This window comes from Coregonus lavaretus (assembly GCF_964263955.1).
Source record: "Coregonus lavaretus genome assembly, chromosome: 25".
NCBI classification, from domain to species: Eukaryota; Metazoa; Chordata; class Actinopteri; order Salmoniformes; family Salmonidae; genus Coregonus; species Coregonus lavaretus.
In genome coordinates, this window is record NC_140012.1 from 38,864,926 (window position 1) to 38,878,483 (window position 13,558).

General features: G+C 42.9%; 1 protein-coding gene across 1 annotated transcript; it reads left to right on the forward strand.

Annotated features, from left to right (window-relative positions):
- Positions 1-5,356: 5,356 nt before the first annotated feature.
- Positions 5,357-8,574, forward strand: LOC311100659 (KIF-binding protein-like; the record flags this gene model as incomplete). The annotated part of the gene is made up of 7 exons (XM_084141592.1): positions 5,357-5,806; positions 6,030-6,128; positions 6,363-6,442; positions 6,537-6,720; positions 6,958-7,051; positions 7,169-7,281; positions 7,378-8,574. 7 exons carry the CDS (start codon positions 5,357-5,359, stop codon positions 8,254-8,256), a joined length of 1,899 nt encoding a protein of 632 aa, XP_083997718.1. The 3' UTR covers positions 8,257-8,574.
- Positions 8,575-13,558: the final 4,984 nt, after the last annotated feature.

Genomic DNA, 13,558 nt, shown 5'->3' on the forward strand with positions numbered 1-13,558 from the left:
ATGTCAAAATAATAGTAGAGAGAATGATTTATTTAAGCTTTTATTTATTTAATCACATTCCCAGTGGGTCAGAAGTTTACATACACTCAATTAGTATTTGGTAGCATTGCCTTTAAATTGTTTAACTTGGGTCAAACGTTTCAGGTAGCCTTCCACAAGCTTCCCACAATAAGTTGGGTGAATTTTGGCCCATTCCTCCTGACAGAGCTGGTGTAACTGAGTCAGGTTTGTAGGCCTCCTTGCTCGCACACACTTTTTCAGTTCTGCCCACAAATGTTCTATAGGATTGAGGTCAGGGCTTTGTGATGGCCACTCCAATAGCTTGACTTTGTTGTCCTTAAGCCATTTTGCCACAACTTTGGAAGTATGCTTGGGGTCATTGTCCATTTGGAAGACCCATTTGCGACCAAGCTTTAACTTCCTGACTGATGTCTTGAGATGTTGCTTCAATATATCCACATAATTTTCCCTCCTCATGATGCCATCTATTTTGTGAAGTGCACCAGTCCCTCCTGCAGAAAAGCACCCCCACAGCATGATGCTGCCACCCCGTTCTTCACGGTTGGGATGGTGTTCTTCGGCTAGCAAGCCCCCCCCCCCCCCCTTTTCCTCCTAACATAATTATGGCCAAACAGTTCTATTTTTGTTTCATCAGACCAGAGGACATTTCTCCAAAAAGTCCGATCTTTGTCCCCATGCGCAGTTGCAAACTGTAGTCTGGCTTTTTTATGGCGGTTTTGGAGCAGTGGCTTCTTCCTTGCTGAGCGGCCTTTCAGGTTATGTCGATATAGGACTCGTTTTACTGTGGATATAGATACTTTGTACATGTTTCCTCCAGCATCTTCACAAGGTCCTTTGCTGTTGTTCTGGGATTGATTTGCACTTTCCGCACCAAAGTACGTTAATCTCTAGGAGACAGAGCGGTATGACGGCTGCGTGGTCCCATGGTGTTTATACTTGAGTACTATTGTTTGTACAGATGAACGTGGTACCTTCAGGCGTTTGGAAACTGCTCCCAAGGATGAACCAGACTTGTGGAGGCCTACAATTTTTTTTCTGAGGTCTTGGCTGATTTCTTTTGATTTTCCCATGATGTCAAGCAAAGAGGCACTGAGTTTGAAGGTAGGCCTTGAAATACATCCACAGGTACACCTCCAATTGACTCAAATGATGTCAATTAGCCTATCAGAAGCTTCTAAAGCCATGACAACATTTTCTGGAATTTTCCAAGCCGTTTAAAGGCACAGTCAACCTAGTGTATGTAAACTTCTGACCCACTGGAATTGTGATACAGTGAATTATAAGTGAAATAATCTGTGTGTAAACAATTGTTGGAAAAATTACTTGTGTCATGCACAAAGTAGATGTCCTAACCAACTTGCCAAAACTATAGTATGTTAACAAGAAATGTGTGGAGTGGTTGAAAAACTAGTTTTAATGACTCCAACCTAAGTGTGTGTAAACTTCCGACTTCAACTGTACATTTAAGATGAGTAATGCAAGATATGTAAACATTATTAAAGTGACTAGTGTTCCATTTAATAAAGTGGACAGTGATTTCTAATCTATGTATATAGGCAGCAGCCTCTAATGTGCTAGTGAAGGCTATTTAACAGTCTGATGGCCTTGAGATAGAAGCTGTTTTTCAGTCTCTCAGTCTCTCGGTCCCAGTTTTGATGCACCTGTACTGTCCTCGCCTTCTGGATGATAGCGGGGTGAACAGGCAGTGGCTCGGGTGGTTGTTGTTCTTGAGGATCTTTTTGGCCTTCCTGTGATATCGGGTGCTGTAGGTGTCCTGGAGGGCGGATAGTTTGCCCCCGGTAATGCGTTCGGCAGACTGCACCACCCTCTGGAGAGCCCTGCGGTTGTGGTCGGTGCAGTTGCTGTACCAGGTGGTGATACAGCCCAACAGAGGGGTTTTAGGTGCCAAGCCAAATTTCTTCAGCCTCCTGAGGTTGAAGAGGCGCTGTTGTCTGTGTGGGTGGACCATTTCAGCTTCTCAGTGATGTGTACGCAGAGGAACCTGAAGCTTTCCACCTTCTCCACTGCGGTCCCGTCGATGTGGATAGGGGGGTGTTCCCTCTGTTGTTTCCTGAAGGGATAGGGCTTGTGCTGTCACGACTTCTTCCGAAGCTGCCACCTCCTTGTTCGGGCAGGCTTCGGCGTTCGTCGTCACCGACCTTCTAGCCACTGCCGCTCCTCATCTCATTATTCCATTTGTTTTGTCTTGTTTATTACACACATGGTTCATATCCCCTCATCAGTACCTGTATAAGTGTTCCCTCTGCCCCCTTGTCTTTGTGTGTGATTGTTTATTGTGGAGGATAGGGAAGCTCGGTGGAGCTCAATGTATTTTGTATCGCCGGGATATTTCCCTGTGTGCCTTGTATTTTCCAGTGTGGCTGTTTTGCGCACTGAAGTGTTTTTGACGCATTTCTGCGTAACTCTGTATTTGCTGAATAAACCCTGTTATTCTGTGATTTACCCTCCTGCGCCTGACTCCTTTGACATCACCTCATCACATGTGCAGTGTGATGGCGATTGCATCGTCTGTGGATCTATTGGGGCGGTAAGCAAATTGAAGTGGGTCTAGGGTGGTAGGTAAGGTAGAGGTGATATGATCCTTGACTAGTCTCTCAAAGCACTTCATGATGACAGAAGTGAGTGCTACGGGGCGATAGTCATTTAGTTCAGTTACCTTTGCTTTCTTGGTTACAGGGACAATGGTGGCCATATTGAAGCATGTGGGGACAGCAGACTGGGATAGGGAGGGATTGAATACGTCTGTAAACACACCAGCCAGCTGGTCTGTGCATGCTCTTAGGACGCGGCTGGGGATGCCATCTGGGCCGGCAATCTTGCGAGGGTTAACACGCATAAATGTCTTACTCAAGTCGGCCACGGAGAAGGAGAGCCCACAGTCTGTGTGATCAAAACAATCTTGAAGCGTGGATTCCGATTGCTCTGACCAGCGTTGAATAGTCCTTAGCACGGGTACTTCCTGTTTGAGTTTCTGCCTATAGGAAGGGAGGAGCAAAATTGAGTCTTGGTCAGATTTGCCGAAAGGAGGTCGGGGGAGGGCCTTGTATGCATCCCGGAAGTTGGAGTAGCAGTGGTTGAGTGTTTTAGCAGCATGAGTGCTACAGTCGATGTGTTGATAGAACTTCGGAAACCTTTTCCTCAAATTTGCTTTGTTAAAATCCCCAGCTACAATAAATGCAGCCTCAGGATATGTGGTTTCCAGTTTGCATAGAGTCCAGTGAAGTTCTTTGAGGGCCGCCGTGGTATCAGCCTAGTGACTATAACCTAAGAAAATTATCTTGGGAGATAATACGGTCGACATTTGATTGTGAGGTATTCTAGGTCGGTTGAACAAAAGGACTTGAGTTCCTGTATGTTATCACAATTACACCATGAGTCGTTAATCATAAAACATACACCTTCGCCCTTCTGCTTCCCGGAGAGATATTTATTCCTGTCTGCGCGATGAACAGAGAACCCAACTGGCTGGACCGACTCGGACAGTATATCCCGAGAGAACTATGCTTACGTGAAACAGAGTATGTTACAATCCCTGATGTCTCTCTGGAAAGAAACCCTTGCCTTGAGCTCGTCAACTTTATTATCCAGAGACTGAACATTAACGAGTAATATACTCGGAAGCGGTGGGTGGTGTCCACGCCTCCTAAGTCGGACTAGAAGGCCGCTCCGAGTCCCCCTCCTCCGGCGTTGTTTTGGATCGGCCTCTGGAATCAGTTTAATTGCCCTGGGGGGTGCGAACAAAGGATCCGCTTCGGGAAAGTCGTATTCCTGGTCGTAATGTTGGTAGTGCTGGTGAGTTACCGCCGCTCTGATATCCAATAGTTCTTCCTGGCTGTATGTAATAACACAAACAATTTTCTGGACTAATAACGTAAGAAATAATACATAAATAAACAAAATACTGCAAAGTTTCCTAAGAGCTAGAAGCAAGGCAGCTCTCTGGAACAAGCTGTCGTAAACGTCGATCCATAGCATCCCAAACATGCTCAATAGGTGTCTGGTGAGTATGCAGGCCATGGAAGAACTGTGGATAATACAACTGGTGGGTCTAATCCTGAATGCTAATTGGTTAAAACCGCATTCCAGCCGGTGTCTATTCCACAAGTTGCCACCGGCTAAATCTATGATGTTAAAATGCCTATTTACTCTGTTCCATCTGACGACACAATCCACTGTCTCTTCAGCCCAGCCAGGCAATTTAGAAACTTGATCTCCACTATAAAAATCTAGACATTATCTCACATTTCTTTTAGACTAACATTTCATTTTCAACAGCGGAGATTTGTATAAAACTTGCTGTCTGTCTCTCCGACATTTGCAACATTGTTTCAATATTGAAATTCAATATCCTGCTGTCCCAGGATAATGGCAGGGTTTCTCAGCCAGTCGAAATCATGAATCAGCTGGCATCATTTTTATGGATATATACAAAAAAAAAGGTAAATTGAAAAAAAGTCAAACGAAACGCAGCTAATTTGCAGTCTTTCCAGCTTCAGGTTTAAGTGATTGTGTTACTGTAGCTGTGTTGTTGGCTAGCTCCTCTGAACAACAGTGGCCTGACGAGTGAGCACATGTTCTATGCCAGACGAAATCGCGCCTCATTAGCTCATTGTTATGGATGTATCCAAAGAAACGTAATTAGAAAAAAGCTTAAACAAGTTCAAATGCAGCTACTTTGCTGTTATTCTAGCTGCACTTTTTGACGCGACTGTAAATTAGCCGTAGTTGGCTAGCTAGCAAGCAAGGGATAAGAACGTTGCCAGCCAGTATGGCAATGGAACATTTCGAATGAACGACTGGGTCACGTCCATAGATACAGAACAAAAAGACTGAATGACTGGGTCGCGTCCATAGATACAGAACAAAAAGACTGAATGACTGGGTCGCGTCTCTAGCAACCGAACCGATAGAACGAACGACCAGCCGACTTGGGTAGCAACCCGAGATTTGTGTCGGGACTATATATTGTGGAAGGATGAAATAGTATTAATAAATTCATCAAAATAACGTTTTTAATGAAAATATGTAAATCAATATTTGAATATGTTGGCAACTCGTTGTATAAAAGTGCTAATGCCCTCAAAGCCGGTGTTTGGAGGATATGTTATCACGGTTTGCAGGCCCGAGACTAACACCCGTGCCAATATATCCTCCAAACACCGGCTTTGAGGGCATTATCACTTAATTGTCCAACACTAAATGCTCGTTTTTGTTTTCTGTTGCAAAAACGTTTAGCAACGGTGTGCCCTAATGGACACGACTCTGAGCACCCCCAACTACGGGTCCTCGGTTGAGTCAGACTGAAATAACAAACATGGCTTCCCCATACAGTCATGAGTGGAGAGCAGTTTGCGACAAATTTAATAATGCTCAAAATCTATCTGAAGTAGAATCAAGAAAAGACCCAGAAAATGACCCTTTTCGGTCGAAGTATAAGGCAAGGGAGCTTTTGAGAGAGATATACTGCTCTTTGAAGAATTTCGATGTCGGTGAAAACGAGAGCGTCAATGATGAAGCCGACCAGCGCCCGACAGAGCAGCCCGTTGACGGAGGAATGCAGGAGGGCTTTGGGAGAGGCCACTATGGAGCCTCCCCAGCCGGATCAAGAGCAGCTAAACTCGGGGCGGTGGAGTATTATCTTGGTGTAAACCACGTGGAAACAGAAGAGCTGTCTGCTGGAGAGGAACATTTGATGAATTGCATGACATTGCTGGAGAAGTGCAGCATATCACCAGAGAACGTGTCTTTGTTCATCCAAGTCAGGGTAATTAAATTAAATTAAATTGTATTCGTCACATACAGTTTACAGCCGGTATGTGCCAGCTACCTCAATCTAGCTATCTTTAATTTAGTTGCAACTAGCAGTCCAGTGCATAATATTTGTACAATGATCTATGCACACACATTGTCTAACTAACCTTAGCTAAAGATAATGAAGTAAGTAGCTAGTAAAATTCTGTGAACTGACTTTATTTTTATTTTTTCAGAATCAACTGGGCATTCTGTGGGCTGGCAGGGATGAAATTGAGAAAGCCCAAGGATTTTTGGAAACTGCAGAAGCAATGTATATTCGGTACATGAAAGAGGTAGCAAGGCATGAGACTGTCTAGATGCATAATTTACCTACTTAGCTAGGTTCGTTTTGGGACAAGAGCAAACAGCAGCATCATCATGCCTCATCATCTTTCATCAGGAAGGCCAGCCGCAGTGCATTCTGGATTATTGTCCTGTCAGACTGAATCCTATGGCGGCTGTTTAAGAATTTTGACCTTGAAAATGCTGAAGAGATAATCTATTGTTTTGTTTTATTCACACCATAGGATGGGCAACCCCCAATGGACCTAACTGAGTTCTTTGTGGCAGAGGAAGATGCATTACCCCAACAGGAGAGGACCAAGAGGTAGTGATGTCATTCTTGTGTGGAGTCTTTCAACAGTTTCAGAAATAAATGACATTGCTCTTTTAACTTTTCCCTTTTCAATCTCTTCAAACAGATTTGAAATGGCTTATACCCACACACTGTACTATCTTGCACAAGTGTACAAGAACTTGGAGCAGTATGAGAAAGCTGGGGGCTACTGCCACAGCACTCTGCAGAGACAGCTGACATTCAACCAGTTCATTCCTCTGGAATGGGCCATCAATGCAGCCACGTTATCACAATATTACATCACCAAGGTAAATGATAAACTGTAAATATGTGTTGTCTTCATCAAGATGAATGACTTGTCATGTATTTACAGTCGGTACATTACTTGATTTCTTCATAATGATATTTTGTATTTTATTAGGATCCCCATTAGTTGTTGCGAAAGCAGCAGCTACTCTTCCTTGGGTCCACACAAAACATGAAACATGACATAATACAGAACATTAACTATGGATTAATCTCACATGTTTTGTTCTTCCTCCCAGACCCTCTACATGGAGGGCAGGCACTGTCTATCTGCTGCCAGTGTCATAGCAGACCTGGCCGGGGAGGTCCCCTCAGAAGCCGCTGCCCAGGAGAGTAAGTTCTCACTCTGAAGTCATATACTCAGCCTTGACAGTATATGTTATTTCTGAAATGTTTAAGTTGTCTTTCTTTCTATACTCATTAATACACATCTCAAACCTTTTTCTTTAGGTGAAGCTGAAGCTGAGAAGCGAGACCAACTTAGACAGAAGAGAGCTGAAATAGCCAGGTGTTGGATAAAATACTGTCTTAATTTGTTGCAAGATGCCAAGAAACTTCTCGAGGTAATTTAGATATCTTCAGATCTAATGTAATTCCGTAGATGATTAGCCTGTAATTGTGAGACAATATCTTATTGTTATGTCTACTGCTCTGCACAGGACAACATTGGAGAGCTAGATATGGATCGTCAGGCGGAGCTGAGAGCAACACGGCTACATGAGGAGGAGAAGAAGGAGAGGGGAAGGAAGAGTGCTGTTCTGTTTGGTTCCAGTGACACCTTTGACTCCATCTGTGGCCTGGAGGAGAAAGTGAGTTGTGTCTTCCCCGTGGACTTTGAGGAGGCCCGCGCCATCTTCCTGGTTGGCCAGACCTACGTAAACCAAGCCAAGGAGTACTTTGAGATGGACGGCCACGTCACAGACCACATCGAGATCCTGCAGGACCACAGCGCTCTCTTCAAGGCCCTGGCCTTCTTCGAGGACGACCTGGAGAGGCGCTGCAAGATGCACAAGCGGCGAGTGGACATGATGGAGCCCATCTGCAAAGACCTGAACGCCCAGTACTACCTCCTCATCTGCCGCCAGCTGCAGTTTGAGCTGGCTGAGACCTACTACGAGATGATGGATCTGAAGCTGGCCGTGGCCAACAAGCAGGACGACCTGGATGCGCACACAGTCAAGAAGTTTAACCACCTCTGCTCCTCCTCCACTAAGTTCTACCAGATGTTCCTCGACTCCGTCCGCTCGCCAGAGGGCAAATGGCCAGAGAAACTGGAGGACGAGGTGCTGAGGCCGGCACTGGTGGCTAAGTTCCGGGTGGCTCGTCTACACAGCAGGCTGATCTCGTCCAGCACAACCGTTCAGCTGGAGAACCTGAGCCGCTCCCTGGAGTGCTACAACTTTGTGGTCCAGTACTGCAAGGACAACCCAGAGGCTAAAAGCGCCATCGAGACAGAGCTGGAGCTGAGCGAAGAGATGTCCAGCCTTCTGCCCCTCAAGATCAACCGACTCAAGGCAAAGTTGGCCTCCTCTAACTGACTCTGAATATGGACCTAAACTCCACACTACAAAGCCTGCTTAAACACCCCTATCATATATTGCATATGTAATTCTCCTCAACCCCCATCTGCATTTCCTGATGTCACTGTGTAACGTCTGTTACTTTTGGATAAATTAACCACACCTTTAATAACTTAAAACAATTAGCTATATGCATGATACCACATTATTTGCCTAATTTATTTGTTCTCCTAGCTGATTGAAAATAACTGTCATGTTGTATGGTATGTAGATCTGTTTATTTCCAACTGACAACACAAAATAAACATAAGGTGCAAATAACCTTACTTGTCTCTCAAAAATGTTCATTGTTGAAGTTAATTTGAACAATTAGGTTGGTTATGACGATCTGTATGTGTTCTTGTCCAGCAAGTGACAATTGTGTTTTTAATACAGTATCAAATCGTATCTATGTATTAGAGTTCCAAGCAGATTTGTTGCTGCATCAGAGCGGTCAGCCCTCGTCTGAGAGTAGGGCTTATAAGGAAACTGTAGAGGGCGCTGTTACTCATCAAATGGCTTCTGACGTAGATTTGCATGAAATGCGTTTAACAAAAAAAAACATTTTTCTCAGACCCGCACATACGATGATAGATTCGTGCAATACTTTTATTAATAATATCCACAGGCAGAGGGTACAGTGGAAGTCATTTCTCTAGCTACTTCATTCTATTAGTAGTACTACAATAACTTTCATTGTCAGAACTATACTAATTTGAAATGTAAATATACCCATTGCCCTCAGGCTAGTACAAGCATACAGTGGGGAAAAAAAGTATTTAGTCAGCCACCAATTGTGCAAGTTCTCCCACTTAAAAAGATGAGAGAGGCCTGTAATTTTCATCATAGGTACACGTCAACTATGACAGACAAATTGAGAAAAACAAATCCAGAAAATCACATTGTAGGATTTTTAATGAATTTATTTGCAAATTATGGTGGAAAATAAGTATTTGGTCAATAACAAAAGTTTCTCAATACTTTGTTATATACCCTTTGTTGGCAATGACACAGGTCAAACGTTTTCTGTAAGTCTTCACAAGGTTTTCACACACTGTTGCTGGTATTTTGGCCCATTCCTCCATGCAGATCTCCTCTAGAGCAGTGATGTTTTGGGGCTGTCGCTGTGCAACACGGACTTTCAACTCCCTCCAAAGATTTTCTATGGGGTTGAGATCTGGGGACTGGCTAGGCCACTCCAGGACCTTGAAATGCTTCTTACGAAGCCACTCCTTCGTTGCCCGGGCGGTGTGTTTGGGATCATTGTCATGCTGGAAGACCCAGCCACGTTTCATCTTCAATGCCCTTGCTGATGGAAGGAGGTTTTCACTCAAAATCTCACGATACATGTCCCCATTCATTCATTCCTTTACATGGATCAGTCGTCCTGGTCCCTTTGCAGAAAAACAGCCCCAAAGCATGATGTTTCCACCCCCATGCTTCACAGTAGGTATGGTGTTCTTTGGATGCAACTCAGCATTCTTTGTCCTCCAAACACGACGAGTTGAGTTTTTACCAAAAAGTTATATTTTGGTTTCATCTGACCATATGACATTCTCCCAATCCTCTTCTGGATCATCCAAATGCACTCTAGCAAACTTCAGACGGGCCTGGACATGTACTGGCTTAAGCAGGGGGACACGTCTTGCACTGCAGGATTTGAGTCCCTGGCGGCGTAGTGTGTTACTGATGGTAGGCTTTGTTACTTTGGTCCCAGCTCTCTGCAGGTCATTCTGGGATTTTTGCTCACCGTTCTTGTGATCATTTTGACCCCACGGGGTGAGATCTTGAGTGGAGCCCCAGATCGAGGGAGATTATCAGTGGTCTTGTATGTCTTCCATTTCCTAATAATTGCTCCCACAGTTGATTTCTTCAAACCAAGCTGCTTACCTATTGCAGATTCAGTCTTCCCAGCCTGGTGCAGGTCTACAATTTTGTTTCTGGTGTCCTTTGACAGCTCTTTGGTCTTGGCCATAGTGGAGTTTGGAGTGTGACTGTTTGAGGTTGTGGACAGGTGTCTTTTATACTGATAACAAGTTAAAACAGGTGCCATTAATACAGGTAATGAGTGGAGGACAGAGGAGCCTCTTAAAGAAGAAGTTACAGGTCTGTGAGAGCCAGAAATCTTGCTTGTTTGTAGGTGACCAAATACTTATTTTCCACCATAATTTGCAAATAAATTAATAAAAAATCCTACAATGTGATTTTCTGGAGAAAAAAAATCTCAATTTGTCTGTCATAGTTGACGTGTACCTATGATGAAAATTACAGGCCTCTCTCATCTTTTTAAGTGGGAGAACTTGCTCAATTGCTGGCTGACTAAATACTTTTTTTCCCCACTGTATAGGTCTTACCCTATCATAACCCCAATCTAAGACTATTCTTCCATTACTTAGGTTTTTGTAACAATTTTAGTGTTTAGAAAAAAACTGTGTATATATAAAAGGTATTATGTTGATGTCATGAACTTTCAGTCCTTGTGTCTATAGCTCTGTAAATGAATTTTGAATGTGGTTACATTTCCTCAGCCACATCTCTTAGTTTACCAAACAAAGTGGGAGGGCCAGGCTGATGAAATAACAAATTGTGCCTTTAATTGGAAATTACCCTTCTGCTATCTGTATTAGCAGATGTGACCATTCTTATTATGAATCACAATCTTTTCCTCTGATAAAAAAAAGCATACACATGCCCATCCTCATTTACAAACAAATATATCGTTTTTTAGATAAGCAAGCCTTCACTCAAATATGAACGTGTTAATGTGTTAATAGCTGAATATGAAAACATCTGATAAGCTTCATCTATTGCCAAATTATAAGTTCCTCACAGACAAGTTACCAAGAAGACATTTTGTTAGGCAAGTCGTTAAGCAGCATCTATCTATTGATAAACAGTGTTTTGTACAGTTGAAGTCGGAAGTTTACATACACCTTAGCCAAATACATTTAAACTCAGTTTTTCACAATTCCTGACATTTAATCCTAGTAAAAATTCCCTGTCTTAGGTCAGTTAGGATCACCACTTTATTTTAAGAATGTGAAATGTCAGAATAATAGTAGAGAGTGATTTATTTCAGCTTTTATTTATTTCATCACATTCCCAGTGGGTCAGAAGTTTACATACACTCAATTAGTATTTGGTAGCATTGCCTTTACATTGTTTAACTTGGGTCAAACGTTTCAGGTAGCCTTCCACAAGCTTCCACAATAAGTTGGCCCATTCCTCCTGACAGAGCTGGTGTAACTGAGTCAGGTTTGTAGGCCTCCTTGCTCGCACACGCTTTTTCAGTTCTGCCCACACCTTTTCTATAGGATTGAGGTCAGGGCTTTGGGATGGCCACTCCAATACATTTTTTTACATTTACATTTACATACCTTGACTTTGTTGTCCTTAAGCCATTTTGCCACAACTTTGGAAGTATGCTTGGGGTCATTGTCCATTTGGAAGACCCATTTGCGACCAAGTTTAACTTCCTGACTGATGTCTTGAGATGTTGCTTGAATATATCCACATCATTTTCCTTTCTCATGATGCCATCTATTTTGTGAAGTGCACCAGTCCCTCCTGCAGCAAAGCACCCCCACAGCATGATGCTGCCACCCCCGTGCTTCACGGTTGGGATGGTGTTCTTCGGCTTGCAAGGTACCCCCTTTTTCCTCCAAACATAACGATGGTCATTATGGCCAAACAGTTCTATTTTTGTTTCATCAGACCAGATGACATTTTTCCAAAAAGTAAGATCTTTGTCCCCATGTGCAGTTGCAAACCATAGTCTGGCTTTTTTATGGCGGTTTTGGAGCAGTGGCTTCTTCCTTGCTGAGGGGCCTTTCAGGTTATGTCAATATAGGACTCGTTTTACTGTGGATATAGATACTTTTGTACCTGTTTCCTCCAGCATCTTCACAAGGTCCTTTGCTGTTGTTCTGGGATTGATTTGCACTTTTCGCACCAAAGTACATTCATCTCTAGGAGACAGAACTCATCTCTAGGAGACAGAACGCGTCTCCTTCCTGAGCGGTATGACTGCTGCGTGGTCCCATGGTGTTTATACTTGCATACTATTGTTTGTACAGATGAATGTGGTACCTTCAGGCGTTTGGAAATTGCTCCGAAGGATGAACCAGACTTGTGGAGGTCTACAAATTTTTTTCTGAGGTCTTCGCTGATTTCTTTTGATTTCCCATGATGTCAAGCAAAGAGGCACTGAGTTTGAAGGTAGGCCTTGAAATACATCCACAGGTACACCTCCAATTGACTCAAATGATGTCAATTAGCCTATCAGAAGCTTCTAAAGCCATGACATCATTTTCTGGAATTTTCCAAGCTGTTTAAAGGCACAGTCAACTTAGTGTATGTAAACTTCTGACCCACTGGAATTGTGATACAGTGAATTATAAGTGAAATAATCTGTCTGTAAACAATTGTTGGAAAAATGACTTGTGTCATGCACAAAGTAGATGTCCTAACCGACTTGCCAAAACTATAGTTTGTTAACAAGAAATTTGTGGTGGTTGAAAAACAAGTTTTAATGACTCCAACCTAAGTTTATGTAAACTTCCGACTTCAACCGTATCTCAATCATTGCTCTGCTACAGGATCCAGCAGAAACTTAAATTCATCTTAGTTCGCCTTTGAAAGGTTCACAAATGCTTGATGATCATGTGTATGAATACTTTTTTTTATTTTTTATAAAGGAAACATTTTATTGTAACATTCACACAAACATGTAATAAATGACTTACATAGGAAATAGATAATAGCTCTGTGACTTAGCTAGATGTACATAATTGTAACTTTCAGGAGCTGTGAGGATTCTGAGTTAATTACAGAACTCTGTTGTTTTACATTTTAAGAGACATAAATGTGTCTCTGTGTCAAGATTTATTACCACTTCAGCTCTGTAAATATACTTTGAATGCAAAACCATCCAGATGGGGATTTTTTGTGTTGTTACCATGTGAATTCTCCTGAGCAAGACGCAAACGAGGCTGTGGGAGGCATTTAGCTCAAACTTGGTGTGACTTGGCTGTAGGATGAAACCTCAACCTGACAATGACAGTACAGTCTCTCTCTTCAAAAGCCCAATGAAGAGGAGTTATCTTTTCTCTGTATGTGCTAAATAGAGACTACAGACAGACAAGACAGCTGACGAGCATGCTTGTTATTTTATAAACATTCAAAATAGTAGCTAGTACTTATTTTTATTAAAGCTGGTTTCGGTGGTTGTCACGATCGTCAGGGAGAGAAGTAGACCAATGCGCAGCGTGATGAACGAACA